At 36.4% G+C, this 16,288-nt stretch overlaps 1 protein-coding gene across 10 annotated transcripts in view; it reads left to right on the top strand.

The window, feature by feature from the left end:
* The window catches only part of Agbl3 (ATP/GTP binding protein like 3), a 76,523-nt gene that overhangs the window by 16,106 nt on the left and 44,129 nt on the right, over positions 1-16,288 (top strand). For 6 of the 10 annotated variants that reach the window (XR_004388315.1, XR_004388316.1, XM_032906781.1 and 3 more), the window contains exons 5-10: positions 143-281; positions 1,049-1,825; positions 4,990-5,158; positions 12,223-12,349; positions 13,594-13,694; positions 13,920-14,032. Coding sequence is in view for 8 of the 10 variants with exons in the window: in XM_032906781.1 (XP_032762672.1) it covers positions 143-281; positions 1,049-1,825; positions 4,990-5,158; positions 12,223-12,349; positions 13,594-13,694; positions 13,920-14,032 (1,426 nt within the window). In the remaining 2 variants the exon portion in view is untranslated. Of the gene's footprint in view, positions 1-142; positions 282-1,048; positions 1,826-4,989; positions 5,159-12,222; positions 12,350-13,593; positions 13,695-13,919; positions 14,033-16,288 lie in introns of those variants that run through there. The other 4 variants (XM_032906778.1, XM_032906777.1, XM_032906779.1 and 1 more) reach the window with 3 other exon arrangements.

The raw sequence follows: 16,288 nt of genomic DNA, 5'->3' as shown, positions 1-16,288 counted from the left end.
ATGCTGTGTGATATGCCTGTGCTGCATATTACAACTTTCTTCTGAGAAAGCACTTACAATGCACTGTGGATTATCTAGAAACATGTCGTCTGTGAGATTACTTGGATGTCTTACTGTCGCTGATTTGGTCTTCTCTCCCCAGCTTACAAAGAGCCCTGTTTTGTGTATTCCCGAGTTGGGGGTAACCGAACACCCTTGAAACAACCTGTGAATAGCTGTGACAACACGTTGGTGTTTGAAGCAAGGTTTGAGAGTGGTAATCTACAGAAGGTAGTCAAAGTGTAGGTTTTCATTATTCTTATCAGAGGGAGTAGGTCATCAGCCACTTACTGTTTCTGAATTAAGTACAGTAAAGTTTTTAGTATCCACATAAATATTACAGTGAAAAGTGCTTTGCCTTCATTAAGTGTCTTCAGTGACTAAATTTGGGGTACAGATAGCTATCAGAATCTTTTTTTTTTTTTTTTTTTTTTCTTTTTCGAGCTGGGGACCGAACTCCAGGGCCTTTGGCGCCTCTAGGCAAACCGCCTACCACTGAGCTAAATCCCAGCCCCTTCAGAATCTTTTTTAACTGGGCATTCAAATTTTGCAATCTATGCAATTATATTACTTTACATGTACTTTTGGTCCTCTCTTGAAAATAGTTATTTTATACCCATAGAACTAGAATTATTAGAGTGTGCTTGAAGGAAAAAAATCAAATATTGATTTTTTTCTTCAGTTCCAATAACTCTTTAGCCATTTATTTTATAGGAAATAGTTGTATTGAAACTTACAAAGTATTATTGAATGTCCGTGCTTATGAATGAATGCTAAGGCTACATATTTAAATCATGATCAATTTCTTATGAAATAAAACTTTCAAAACTTCCATTATTTGGTTGTTTGGTGTCAGCTTCTAAGTATACACTGTTTCCTCCCAAGAAAGCTTCTTTGATTATAGAATAAAATACATAAAAAAATAAGATTATTTTTCTAATGTATCTTAAACTGAAATGCCATTCTTAAATTCTTATGTGCTTTTTTTCCTTCCTTTTTTGTGTATTAGTGCAGATTATGAATACGAGTTGACTGTGCGCCCAGACCTCTTCACAAATAAGCACACTCAGTGGTACTATTTCCAGGTCACTAATACCCGAGCAGAAATAGTCTACAGATTCACTATTGTCAACTTTACCAAGCCTGCTAGTCTTTACAATCGGGGTATGAGGCCACTGTTCTATTCTGAAAAAGAAGCCAAAACCCATAAAATTGGCTGGCAGAGAATAGGAGACCAGATCAAGTACTATAAAAATAACCTTGGGCAAGATGGGCGTCATTTTTTTTCCCTTACATGGACATTTCAGTTTCCACACAGCAAGGACACTTGCTACTTTGCTCACTGCTATCCATACACTTACTCCAACCTTCAAGAATACCTTTCTGGCATCAACAGTGACCCAGTGAGATCAAAGTTCTGTAAAATACGTGTCTTGTGTCACACACTTGCTAGGAATATGGTGTATGTCTTGACAATAACTACTCCCTTGAAGACTAGTGACGCAAAGCGCAAGGCTGTGATTTTGACTGCAAGGGTCCATCCAGGGGAGACCAACAGCTCTTGGATCATGAAAGGCTTCCTAGATTATATTTTAGGAGACTCGAGTGATGCACGCTTGCTTCGGGACACTTTCATCTTCAAGGTGGTACCCATGCTGAATCCAGATGGTGTGATTGTGGGAAACTATCGCTGTTCCTTAGCTGGACGGGATTTAAACCGTAATTACACATCTCTCCTGAAGGAGTCTTACCCTTCTGTCTGGTATACGAGGAACATGATCAATAGGTAAAATAATCTTCAAATTTCATCTCTGCTTAATTAGTAAATTTAGTAATAAGAACTTCGCTCACACAGTCCCATTCATTTCTGTTACCCTAAATTTCCTTAAGATAGTTCATAAGCAGTTTTTTCTCTTTCCAACTCTGATCCTATACCCTTCTGCATTATGAACAAATTTCCCCTCAGTGACGAAACAGACTCCAGAACATTTCAGTGGCTCCACGAATCTGAAGTTTGCATATCACAAATTCAGTTTCTTACTAAAGCTTATGGTAGTCTTGATGGTTATGTTGTATTTTTTGTCATTTATATATGAAAATTAACTACAGACCAAAGCCTTCTGGCATTATGCCAATCATACAGTGCTGGACGAGTCCTTAGAATATGAGTCCTTAGTTGGTACAGTTACTTAAATTTTCATAAATAATAGGCTCATTTGCTCCCAGAAAAAAAAAGAACACTTTTAATTTTTCTAAATCTAGAATGGTAAGATCAGCTTAGTGCTCAAGTATTTGTTGAAGCATAAATTATTTGATAGACCCAGGTAATAGCGATCAGGAACAGAAAGTCTATTGGAAACAGAACACCCGTTCCATGGACCTGGGACTTAAACATATTGTATTGGAATTGATGCTGTAGCATTTGCTAACTGTACACCCTCGTGTAATTTAAAAGCTAACTTAAGTCTCAGTTTTTCAGTCTCTGGAGTGGAACTACTATCTCAAAGATGAGAGGATTAAATGAGAAAAGTATTATACATAAGTTACAGATAAAGATCAGAATATTGAAAGCTCTAAATGTACTCATATGATCTCTCACATGTGAAAGAAAGGTGTTAATAAAATTATATAGATATGAAAATCATTGTAAATATTCAGTTATTTAGTTGTTATAATAACCACTTCTATTATAGAGATTGCTGTCATGTAACCCAATTTTCTTCTCACAGTTATAAATGCAATGTGCTTGTTAAAAAAGTGAGGAACCCCAGCTCTTCACAGAAGCACACAAAGGGTAGAAGTTCCTAGTGTGACTGTTATTGTCTTAGACAATCTAGCCTCAGCTTTCACTTTCAGATAAATTTTTTATATGCTTTGAAAAGTAAGAAGTGCAAAGCCCCTTAAAAGCCTGAAATTCTGCTTTTATATGGCCTTTATATGTGGATTACAGGCATCATTGTAGTTATTTGAGTAATGTTTAAAATTACAAAGAAACCTGTGGTCTCTTTTATCCTGGGGATATAAACACTAAAAACAACTGACTACATGTAATGTGGTATTCTGGATGTATTCTGGCATAGAATTAAGGACATTGTTGAAAAAAACTAGTGAAATTGAAATAAAATTGGGAGCTTAGTTCATGTTAGAAATATGCCAGGATTGGTTTCTTTGTTTCCAAGAGCATAGTAGAGTTATGCAATATGTTAACAGAAAGAGAAACTGCAAAAGAGTAGACTAGAGCACTGTTTTTCTAGCTGTTGTGTCAATATATTATTTTTATATGAAATATATAAGACAGAATGATTAATACATTATCTATGAAGTCCATTTAATGATCTTTGACATTAAGAGTTCTGGTCTGACATACGATGAATTACAAGCCAATATAACTTGGAAGCTAATTTCAATGACTCAGTTCTCAGGTTACTTTGTAGAAAGGTTAAGGAAGGAGCCAATTCAATTATTTCTGAAAGAATTCCAGGAAATAAAAATACCTTTAATAAAACTAATCAAAAACAGGCAAGGAAAACAAGAAGGCAGCCACATACGTGTAGGAAGGTGATCAGATGTAAGAATACACAAGTATACACAGTATCAAGTATACACAGTATCAAGTATACACAGTATAAGTATACTTAAGCATGTTCACATAAGAGCAAGTGCTTAGGATGATGCTATACAAAATGCTCATAGTACTTAATTACCTTTGGACAAAAAGAAAATCCAATCATTTTAATTAATGTTAGGGAAGAAATATTAATGTTCTTCTTTACTTTAGAAGTAATATTTCTTTTGGAATTAACTCTATAGATGTATGAATCTCTAATGATGCTCTTATAGAAAACTTAAATATCACCAAACTTCTGAATATTGTATTTAAAAATATATGGCATGGTTCATAGTTAAGGATTAAACTTGATAGTAATGCTTTATAAGCTGACTTTATGTTAAATGGATTTTATCAAATAAAATCAGTAAGTTAATGCACATCAAATTTCACAACCATGGCTTTTAACAAAAGTAATTTTGATTCCTTATAAATATCTATTTGTAATACCATTGTTAGCATTTTAGTAGATAACATTCTAGATATAACAAGTAACATATGCAATTTTGATTGTGCTATAGAAATGCCATAGAAAGCCGAAAATAGGACAAAAGCAACAAAGTGTTCATAATACTACTGCCTTGCACCACTTTTAGTCTCTTCTCACAGTCCTCTTCATCAGCTTGAAAGGCTTGATTTTTAATTTAAAATAAGTGAGCACTGAATCATACAGATAAATCATGTCCTCTTAAGGAAAACATAATTTCTTTTCAATATTTAAAAGAATTTCACTAGAAAATTCAGTTTAAATTTTAGTACCATTTTTCTCAGAATGGCATCACAGGGCTTAACTGTCATTGTTTCCAGTACCAAGTTCTGAGATACTCAATTTTCAACCAATATTTAGGTGCTTGTGTGTGTAGCACTGTTGTAGATGATTTCTGAACATTTCCCATCTTTAACAAGCTTAAATATCAAACTTCTGAAAACTCCCTAGACAAGCGACACAGAAATGGTACAGGGAAGCCACTGCTGAGTTCCAGAGCCACCTCAGTTTCACCCTGTGCTGGCCGGGTGGGTGGGGTGAGACACAGCTTGCTCTGAAGGCTGAGAACACTAAACAACAAGGGAGGAGACCCTCGTCAAAAAGAATATATGTTAAGGTTATGGGCAGAGGAAGGTGATTTGTGTTTCAAGTACAACAGAAAACCACAGTACAAAGCAGAGGGTCTGCTAGGAGTCTGGGGAGTGGGAGAAATGTGTCCTTATGGAAACTAGACCATAAATAGTAAAAGCTATAGTATATTTATTTATTGGATATTATATTTGTAAATCTATAGTCGTACCTATAGGAGAAAATTCAGAGGTAAAATTTGGTGATTTATTCCTTTTCTTCTACATAGGTTAATGGAGAAACGAGAGGTTATTTTATATTGTGATCTTCATGGCCATAGTAGGAAACAGAACATCTTCATGTATGGTTGTGATGGTAGCAGCAGATCTAAAACGAAAGGATTGTACTTACAGCAACGAATCTTTCCACTCATGCTGAGCAAAAATTGCCCAAATATAGTAAGTACCTTTAAGAGTCACGTAGGAAAGTCAAGTAGGCCATCCTAGTTGCTAACATGCTTTTTTTTTTTTAATTTAGTTCTTGATTTTTACAGTCGACCATGAAAAAAAAAACTATTAGGAGTTGTTTAATGTTCAAATAACTTGAAAACATTTAAGCTAACAAACACACACACACACACACACACAAAGCTTCGTCATTCCAAGACCAGCACTGTTTACCATCGGAGGTTTCCTCTATTCATCATTTGTGTTATCAATTTTAAAACCTATTATTTTTAAAAGATCTTTTTAATGTATAAGTTAAAAAGACTAAAGTTCATGATCTTACAAAATGTACAATAATTTATCAAAACTTTTCAAAGAAAAATCTAATGACCAATATTCAAAACTACATACAAAGTAGAATTAGAAGAGAATACTGTATATTTATTTTTGCAAACACTGAAACTGTTGGAGCTGCTCAATTACCAAATTATTAAAAATAATTTTACTTTTTTTTAGAAAAAAATTAACGTAGCAAACAAAAGCCCTGGAGACTTAACCAAGTTCTTAACCAAGCATTTTAATTATAAGGACTTATTGGGAAATGCTTAAAGTTTTCTGAGGATTATTGGGGCCAAAACACACCAAAAAGAAAGGATGTCCTGACAGGAATAGCTATTTATAGAAGGAACAGGTTTGTTGCTCCAAGAATACTTACCCATTAGGGAAGATCAGAGAAAGCAAACCCATAGGTATAATGCATTACTCCTATAAAATGACCCTATTTCATTAAGATATTGTTTATTGACAAGTTAATTAAAGTTTTCAATCTCTAATTAGTTGTGCCTTACATGAAATGGACCAGTTTCTTGGACACCATAACCAACCAGTCTACATTTAATAAGATGTTCCGTCTACTACAGTGCTTGCTTAAAATATAGATACTTCCAATTCTATGTTCTGTCTGAAACATCTCTCATTACAACATTTTTGCAAATCTGCAGGCAAAGTTAGAGATTTGAAATGCTTTTCTCAGGAAGTAAGCACAGGTAGATAGAAACAGGTGAGGTATGTAAGAACTGACCAACACCAACTAGATTTGATTGACAGTTATGGAACAGCTCTGCTGAAGAGCAGGATACATGATAGATGTTGCGGTAAGTATTTAAAGGGTTGCTCTTTGCTCCCAGCAGGTGTATGTGTGGCTCTACACCCACCCAAGAGCTCTGGAATCATGAATAACGGACATACACATGCAGCCTTTCTGTTGCATCTGGCCTTAACTAGTTCAATTGCTGGGCACTTCCAAACCTCCCCGAGGCTGGCACACACGCCCCTCTGGGACTCCTGAGTTAACACTTTCTAAATCGATATTTTATCTCTGTTGCTTTGTTTCCTTCTGGGCAGTCTCCCATGGGACCGCTTTCCCTTTGCACCTACATTTCAGCTGTTCACCCTCTGCTCCTTCACAGTATGGTCTGTCCTACACTGGCAGGCCCCCTGTTTTCCCTCTCCTGTTTTCTTGCTGGGGGATCCTAAAAGTCCTGCCTCTGTCCTCCTGCCCAGCCATTGGCCGCTGGTTCTTTTTTGACCAGGCAAAAAACCAACTGTTGGCAGGGACCTGCAGTGGATGTGCGAATTCCCATAAGCACAAATCAAATCCCCAACATATATATGTAAATGACCATAGAATGGTTATCAATACAGACTAGATACTGCCTTAAAATAAATCTTAACAAATTAAAAAGAATTCAAATCATGAAGTTTATTCTCTGACCACATGGGAAATAGACTGGAAATCAATGAAACAAGAAAATGTCCAAACTCTTGGAAATTAAGCCACATTCTAAAGAGGCCAAAGAGAACATTTCAAGGAAGATTAGAAATATGTTACATATAAAATCTTCTGAAATTCATCGAATGTAGTGCTCAGAATAAAATTTGTGATAATAAAGACTTAGAATAAAACATTCTAAGTCAATATCTAGGTTTCTACATAAGAAACCAGAAAACAAACTAAATGGAAAACAAGCAAAATGAAGCAGACAAAAAGTAATAGCAGAATAATAGTAAATTTGCTCCTGTGACCCATGTTCTTTTTAGCACCAGGTCCTCTCTGGCACATGTTACCACGGCAACGTTGGAAACAGAAATACTGGATAGATCAATAAAACAAAGAGTATACTGGAGAAGTCAATTAAGACTGATAACACTTTACCAAAACTGACCAGAAAGAGAAAGATTACAAAAATTACTAATTCAAGATTAATTCATGAAGATTCAGCAGACAAGCACAATAAAAGGATATCATAGTGGGATCTACTCAAGAACCCTTGGATTTTTGTAACTTAACAAAACTTTTTCATGAGTTGTTATAAAAACATTAAAAGATTGTTACATATATTTTAAGTAATAAACTTGAGAGACGTATGCCATATTCTCAGCAGTTACATTGGTTTGCTAAAGAGAGACACAGAATGTCATGCATATTTACAATTACTGGGCTATCTAGAAGGACGCCTCAGCAGGAAAAGGCACCTGTTGCCAAGCTTAATGACCTGAGTTTGACAACTGAGACCCACAAGTGGTTGTGTTGCATCCACTATCATGTGGTAGTATGTGCTAGAGAGGACCTATTGCTGACAAGGACATGGGCCCTAGGAGGACGCTTGCTATTATCCTGCTGAGTGGTCATACAGTACAACTACTCCTGATAACATATTGCTACACTCATAGATCCTTATACTGTTCAATCCTTATCAGAGAAGCTTCTTCCATTAGATGCTAAATAGCACAGAAACCCACAACTGGACAATATGCAGAGATTGAGAGACTTTGTAATACTCGTTCTTTAATGGCATGTCTGTATCATACTCTCAATGCTAAAAAATCTATGTAGAAGAAGGACAGAAAGAGTGTAAAAGGTAGTAGGTGACTTCCAGGAACCAGCACTGTCCAGATACAACAGGGAAGATGTACATATTAACTCACAGAGACTGAGACAACACAAAGACAAAATCCCAACACGGAGCAGGAGAGTAGGCATGAAGCCCCACACCTAACTAAGGACCTATTGGTAATCAGCAGCTGCTGAAAGAGTGACATCGGTTTTCTTCAATAGATCAATGCCTAGTGTATGGACCACACTCCAGGGCAGACCCCACACCCAGGAGTAGTAGACCATAACAAGCTGAATTCCATGTGTTGTGTTGTGTTGTGTTGTGTTGTGTCGTGGTGGTTGTTGCTATTGTGCTTTTGTTGTTGATGATGATGATGATGACAATGACAATGACAATGATGATGTTATGAAGAGAGAGAGAGTAAGAGAATATGAACTTCGGTGGGTATAGAGGAGGGAAAGGATATAGGAGGAATTGGGGAGGGAAATAAAAATTATCAAAATATATGAAATTATCAAAGAATGAATAAAATTTTATTTGAAATACATAAAAAATATATAAGAAGAGGACATGAGGTTGAGAGGGAGAAGAGATGAGAAGGGTCTTGGAGGAATTAGAAGGGAAGAGTAAAGAAAACTTCAAAGAATTAAAATAAATATTTTATTAAATATTTTCTAGTGTAATAAAAAGCATATGCAGAAATTCTATACTTATCATCATACTGAACTTTTTAAAAGACTTTTTAAAAGATGTTTTCTTCATGAGATGAAACAAGGATACCTTTTCTTACCCCTTTCTTTATTGAGGCAGGACTAGGAACTGATCTTAGGGACTCATGCATGTGTGGCAAGTGCAGTCTTATACATGGGCAGAGAGCAAGTCCCCCGAGCTACAGTCTCAGCCCTCTCCTTACTCTTTCCACACATCCTTCCTGTAAGTTGGAAAGGAAAGGTAAGGAGGCAGACTCACTGCAGAGAAGTAACGAAGGCATGTTTGCCCAGAGGAAATTCAGGCTACATAAACTTTTAGAGTAAGTAAGGGATTTTAGTACGTTGTAGGGTAAAAGGTCAGCCCAAATTTTTAAATAGTCTAAATAAATAACTGTAAACTAAAATTTAAGACAATAATATTTTGTCATAATTCATAATAATCATTTTAAGTCTAACAAAATGTATAAATTTTTATGCTAAAACCTTAAGAATGCTGACAAAGACCCATATTAATGGAGAGATATACTGTATTTATGGAGTGGGGCAATAATTCTCAGTATGTAGAATTAACAATTCCAAGAACAAAACATAATTCCCTACAGATATAAATAAATCTGTGTCTGTTCTAAGTAATGCAAAGAAATTGGGCCTATCAAATCGATTTTGGAAAAAGGTTAAAGAAACCTCTCCATCTGTTTTTCAGGTACCATAATACAGTCAGGATTGAGATGGTGGGGCTGGGAAGAGCTTAGTTAGATGCTGACAGCAAGGCCAGTCACAGAGCCATGTCCATGCAGCTTCTGTCCAGGCACTTGTGAAAGCTGGCAGGGACCTGTCAGTAAAGAATACTGGAACAATCGGATGCCGTATAAAGCATCCTCCACCGAAGCCTCGCATCCTAAGTGATATGTCACTTTTGTCACATGAAGATGGCTAAAGAGTTCCTGAACATTATGATAGTTCCTATTTATTGCCAACTTGACAGGATCTAAAGTGACTGAGAGACAAGCCTCTGGGTATGTCTATGAAAATGTAACTAGAATAGTTTAATTGGAGTAAGAGGACCCAGACAAAATACAGGCAGTACCCATGGGCTGGGAACCTGTACTAAATAAAAAGCAAGAGAGTTGAGCACAGGCATTGCTTTTCTCTGCTTCCCGACTGTGGAGGCAACAAACAGCTGCACAAATTTCTGCTGCCGTGCCTTCCCACCTCCATGGACAGACACTCATCTGGGAGCCAAAATAAACCCTTTCTTCTTAAAGTTGATCTGTCAGGCTTTGATATAGCAAAATACACATATACACATAATACCAAATGCATGATCCGTTGAATCATAATGAGTTGATAAATTAGACTTCTTCAAAATAGTTAATTTTGTCCTATAAAGTGTCTTGGTAAGTGTAAAGATACTGTAGGTGGAAAATATGTACACTCTCATATCTGACACAGATCTCAGAGTAATGGCAGTGATGTTAGACATACACTTGTTTTAGGGTCTCTGTGGCTGTAAAGCAGCAACATAACCACAGCAACGTTTAGTGGAGACTGGCTTTAGTCCATTACTGTCATGGGGGAAGCATGGCAGTGTGCAAGCACACATTCTGTTGGAGAAGGAGCTGAGGGTGCTCTATCTAGATGAGCAGGCAGCAAGAAGAGAGAGTGACACTTGGTCTGGTGTGAACTTCTGAAATCTCAAAGCCCATCCCCTGTGACACACTTCCTCTAACAAGGCCACACCTCCAACAACACTACTCCCTAGGAATCTATGATTCCTGTTTTCATTGAAACTACCACAGTACTTCATAAAATTAATATATTCTGCTAGACAAACATATGAAAAAGGCACTGAACTTCATTAGCCATCAGGAAGCTACAAATAAAAGCCACGAAGAGGAGGTACAACTACCTTAAAAAATTGTCACCTATGCCCAATGCTAAGAATGTGGAGCAGCAGACACTCACACACATTGTTCATAGGAACACTAATTGATACAGCATTTTAGACAATAGTTTGATTACAGAATTAAATGTGCAGTTATAATGTGATCAAGTAGTCTCATGCCTAAGAATGAACCATAAAGGAAAAAATTGAAAACTTACATCCATAGATAAACCTATACATATAATTATTTTCAGAAACTCCTTTAATTTCTAAAAATAAAAAAATCCAAAATGAGCTTTATATAGTACAGGCACAGAATGGAATTCCCTCAGCAATAAAAGAGAATGAATATTTCTACATGCAACAACTTGGGTAAATCTCCAAGGCATTATACTAAAATGAAGAAGCCAGCCTTAAAAGGTTGCAAACACAATCCTATAGAAGGTAGTCATGGAAACACAAAAACATAGTGACAAAGAAGTGTGATAGCAGAAGAGGGTGGCAGCAAGGGATAGCATGCGTAGAGTTAAAGAGACTGGGCGGGGAGTAGGGAGAGAGCTTCTCTGTGTCCAATTGTGGTGGTGACACTAGTGATTAAGGGAAGCACTACACTCATTATAATTCATGGAATGGACACAAATAAACCTCGCGTTAAAAAGTAAACCCCTCAATCTCTTGGTAGACACTTGTCTTAGTAAAAGGAACCAAAACAACACTGATCTCTTTATAAACAGTATTTCAAGACTCTCCACAAGGTCTTTCATGAGGAAGCCAAGACTCCTCATTCTATTTCTGGAATCTACCTATGAGTCTTCACGCTGAGGCAGGCAGAATCTCTAGAGCGTACTAAACATGCAGGATTCTGTGTGCAGCGGCACACATCTGTAGTATCACAGGGATGACTGCCGTGAGTATGAGGCTGTCGTGGGCTATATAACAAGACACTGTCTCAAAAAAGCAAAAGGAAGGTGAGCAACAAAACAAGGAGTGTTCCTGAAAGTGTAACGTCCTGAACTAACTGTGACAAAGCTTAATGTGCTTATCTGGGACATGTCCTGTGTGAAAAGGTGTATTTATTATTGGGGTCACAATTTCTGTGTCTTGAACTATATAAATGCATAATCCTTAAAATGAGTATTTCCCAGCATGGGAGTAGAGTCTGCACCATACAGGGAATTAGAGGCCACCCTAGGCTACAGGAAATCCTATCTCAAACAATAAAATAAAAATAGTTATTTTTATTGATCAGGAAATAAAACATAGCAACTTCAGCTTTGAAAATTACAATTTTTGCAGAGATGCCATTTCACTTTTGTTCTTCTTTGTCCACTTCAATTACTTGGAATAGAATTATATCACTTTCTCCCCTCTTTTCCATCCAGCCTCTTCCAGCTACTCTCCCTTGAACCCAGTCCATGTCCCCCTATATTAGTTCTTATGTATCTGTATATAACAAGGAAGCCAGAGGAAAGGAAGCTGACCCTTGTTCCTTGTACGATAAAGAAGGAAAGGAGGCTGCCTACTTGTTCCTTCTTATACTCTGCCCAAAAAGTACACATGCCATTTTTAATCACTGCTTCTCAGTTTTCCTTCTCAGCTTGCAAGTTTAACGTTCAGAAGAGCAAAGAGGGGACAGGAAGGGTTGTGATGTGGAAGATGGGCATCAGGAACAGCTTCACGCTGGAGGCCACCTTCTGCGGATCTACTCTGGGTAAATGTCCTTAATGACCTTTTTCAGAACAGCACATCAAAGCTAGGCTTTGCTGTAAGGCTAATGATATGGACAGTTCAATAGTGAGCATGTTCTTGCACGTACATTTGATCAGTCCTATGAGCAAGATAAGCTCCTCTTGTGTGTTATCTCATGTCACCATTTCCCCTTGTTTATAAAAGAATGTTCTGGGATGCACAACAAATAGTTGTTGCTGTTGTTGTTAAGATAATTCTTACAGATTTTTAAAAATAGGAATTCCTGATGATGTCAAGAAAAAGCAATACGATTTAAACATTTTTATTTGATTTGTTGATTGCAAAGCAGAAATAGACTGGGTATTTTGCCTTGTTTATTTCCTTGGTTGGTTGGTTGATTTACCTCATTGGCTGTCAATTTATATTGAACCTTTATAGGAAGCCTTTAGTTCCTGCAACTAAAAATGAAGCCATGCTTTGTGCTTTCTCATAAGAAATATCTTCGTCATACTTAACTTGTACTAGTGAAGTCAGAATATTCTGTTTTATAATGATTTTAACCCTCTCAGAAGATGTTTCAAATCCAGGTTGTATGATGGTACCCACCTATAATTTCAGCATTCAAGAGACAAAGGCAGGCAGATCTGGAGTTCAAGACCAGCTTAGGCTACATAAAGGAACTGTTTCCATTTTGAAAAAGGAAAATACTGGAAACTCACATATGTAATTTCTACCTAAGCTTTTATTTGTTCTTTGTTTTTGTTTTGAGACATAGTCTCTCTACATTGCCCTGGCTGTCCCAGAACTCACTATGTAGACTAGACTGACCTCAAATTCAAAAATGGCTTCTGAATCTCCTTCTGTCTTCTGAGTCGCTGGAACTAAAGGCATATATCATTATGCCTATTGATTCCCTAGCTTTTCGTGTGACCTAAAACTGAGGTAACATCATTTGTGATAACAAAAAATATTGTCATGGGATTTTTCTGAGTAGTTATCATCACTGCTAATAATTGGTAACCATAACTAAAACTGTCTTACTTACTTTTCTTCTGCCTTGCAACACACACAGTGAATAAGCTTTGCCCCAGAAAGAAATGAGCAAAAGCATTAAGCTTAAATGACCTACTCCAGAGTAGGAAATCAAAAGAACAGAATGTGGAATCATACCCATGTTTTATTTATAGTGTCTCACAATTCAGATTTATCGTAAGAAGAAAAATTAGTAACTCATTCTCCAAGATGGGTCAATTTTTGATGTTTTAGGCAATAAGCGAGGCACACATTTCAGCACGAAAGACTTAGAGTTGATGGGATATCATTTTTGTGATTCTCTATTGGACTACTGTGATCCTGACCGGAGCAAAGTAAGTCAACTCAATTTGGATAAGTATCAAATTCAGGTTGTCACATGAAAAGTCTGTCTACTGTCCTACAGCACATTTTCCCTTTTAATAGCCTAGTGGTTTAATGGGTTTGGGTATATGTAGTAATCACCCCATTCTATTATTATTAATACATCTAAACATTCAATTCATTTAATTAGAAAGTAATGTTCTTCTTATAATGAATTCATTTATAATTTTTCTTAGTATTATCAGTGCCTAAAGGAATTAGAAGAAATGGAAAAACATATGAACTTCGAAAAAGTCTTTGATGATTCAGACACTTCTCTAGTAGAAATTTCTTTGGATGTAGAGTCTAGGTAAGTCAAGGTCATTGAAGTAATCTGTTACATTGTTTTACTGAACTTTTATTATACACTTGAGTGTTACTGTCAGTTCCACACAGAAAATTCTGACTCATATTAGGGAAAGTTTTCACAAGTGCATTATTTTGGTCAAATACATCAAGGCTTCATTTGATTATTCAATATAAGCACTGTCATATGTCATGTGTTTACTATGGCAAAAGGACCCACTAAATTGTCTTGCATTGTCTCTATTTGTCATTTAGAGCATTTTATATCTACACAAAACTAATTAGACATTAATATATCCCTATTCCTATACATCCAGAGTCTCTCCTCTTTGTTATCAACAGCCCAGGATGATACATATTTCACTGAATTTGATTAACACACAGTTGTTACCCAGTGTTCATAGTTCACATTAGCAGATACTCCGGTCAGAAAATAGTTCCAGGTGCTGGGGATTTGGACAAACCAACATGTGTATACTGTGTATACTGACATGTGTCCTGCCATTATGATGAAGCAGGGTATCTTCACTGTATTGACTCACGCCTCTGTTTATTCTTTCCCCCTTGACCACTGGCAACCACAGCTCTCTATCATTGTCTGCTTAGTTTTATCTTTTCCAGAGTGTCATCTGGCATGAATCGTATAGCATATAAGCTTTCAAACTGCCTTCTGTCACTTACTACCTGCTTAGAAAATTCCTGTGTTCTTTCATGGTATAATGGCATATTTACTTTTTAGCTCTAAATAGTAAGCATTGTTTGAATATACCAGAATTATCCTCTCAACTGAAGAATATCTTAGTTGCTGTCAAGTGACAGCATCATTCTGCAGGTTCTTCTGTGATATATTTCATCTCTTTTGAGTAAAATCAATGTGATTACCAATGTAAAAGTAGAGTTTTTTGTATTGTATTATTTTACTATGCATGCCCTTTATAGCAAGCCCAGTATCGCGTTAAAGGTTTCACATGTAAAATTCCAAGAGTCATATTGCCTGGAACCATATGGCGAAGCATTCAAGTCACACAGAAGGGGCTTCTTCACTCAGAGATGCTTAGGGTTTTGCTTGGTTTGGGTTTATTTGTTCCCTCTAACATGTAGTATACTGCTGTTTACAGTTAAATTTCAGATGTTAAGAACTCTTAAAAGAGACTTGCCCTCAATGAACTGTTAAATTGACAATGTATCTTGTTGATGACTGTTCTACAGTATAATATTGTATTATAGAACTCTAGAACTTACTCCTCCTTTTTTTTCTTTAATCTTTATTAACTTGGGTATTTTTTATTTACATTTCGATTGTTATTCCCTTTCCCGATTTCTGGGCCAACATCCCCCTATCCCCTTCTCCTGCCCTTCCCTATGAGTGTTCCCCTCACCATCGTCCCCTCATGTCTATTATCTAGTAACTTGCATTTCTTTTGCTTCTGCTCTTAATAACCAACATCCTCTGATGCTATGAATTATACTTAATATAGATTGTGTACTGTTTGGGAAAATGTTGTATAAAACATGTTAGTGCTATTATCTTGTCAGGTCTATACTTGGGTTTTTGGATTGATTCCCAGTAATGGTATATCATTCATATTAGCCAGATTTGTTATCAAGTTACCTACTAGCATTATATTTTAGTTTTCTAAAGAATCTCCATACTATTTTTAATAGCAGCTACTACATCATTTTGAGTTTTGTATTTGCATTACAAATGTCCAATTTCATTCTTGTAAATGCAGGTATACAGTTTCCTAGAACCATTTGTCCTTTCCTTATTGTGTACCACTATTGTGAGATTAATACTGATTGTTACATTGATTGGCTTGAGAGACATCTAAAAGATTAGTAAAGCACACCTCTGGGTGTAACTGATAGGACATTTGAAGAGGATTAGATCGTGAGGGCTGTAACAGTTCATTCTATTGACAGATTCAAAACTTGGGGCTACTGGGAGATGAGGGAACTATAAAGGTAGGGTCCAGTTAAGTTGCTGGGACTATGACTTTGAAGGGTTTGTCTTTATCTTTGCCCTAGACCTTGCTCATTATTATTCTTCTAGACAGAGAAGGACAAGAGATTATTAGGACAGAGATATTAAAACATAATTTAATTAGGTAGGCTGAGGATGACTTATTGTAGACCTTGAGTGGCTCGTTTGTCTGAGAAATTGCTACATATATTTAGAATGCCACAATTAGGCAGAAAGTTAACTATTGTCTAATACTGACTTGATGTTTCAAATAAAAATAGCAATGATATTAATACT

The sequence above is a fragment of the Rattus rattus genome, chromosome 6 (genome assembly GCF_011064425.1).
Source record: "Rattus rattus isolate New Zealand chromosome 6, Rrattus_CSIRO_v1, whole genome shotgun sequence".
Classification (NCBI taxonomy): Eukaryota; Metazoa; Chordata; class Mammalia; order Rodentia; family Muridae; genus Rattus; species Rattus rattus.
The sequence above is the reverse complement of the archived record's forward strand: the minus strand, read 5'-3'. Positions and strand labels throughout refer to the sequence as shown.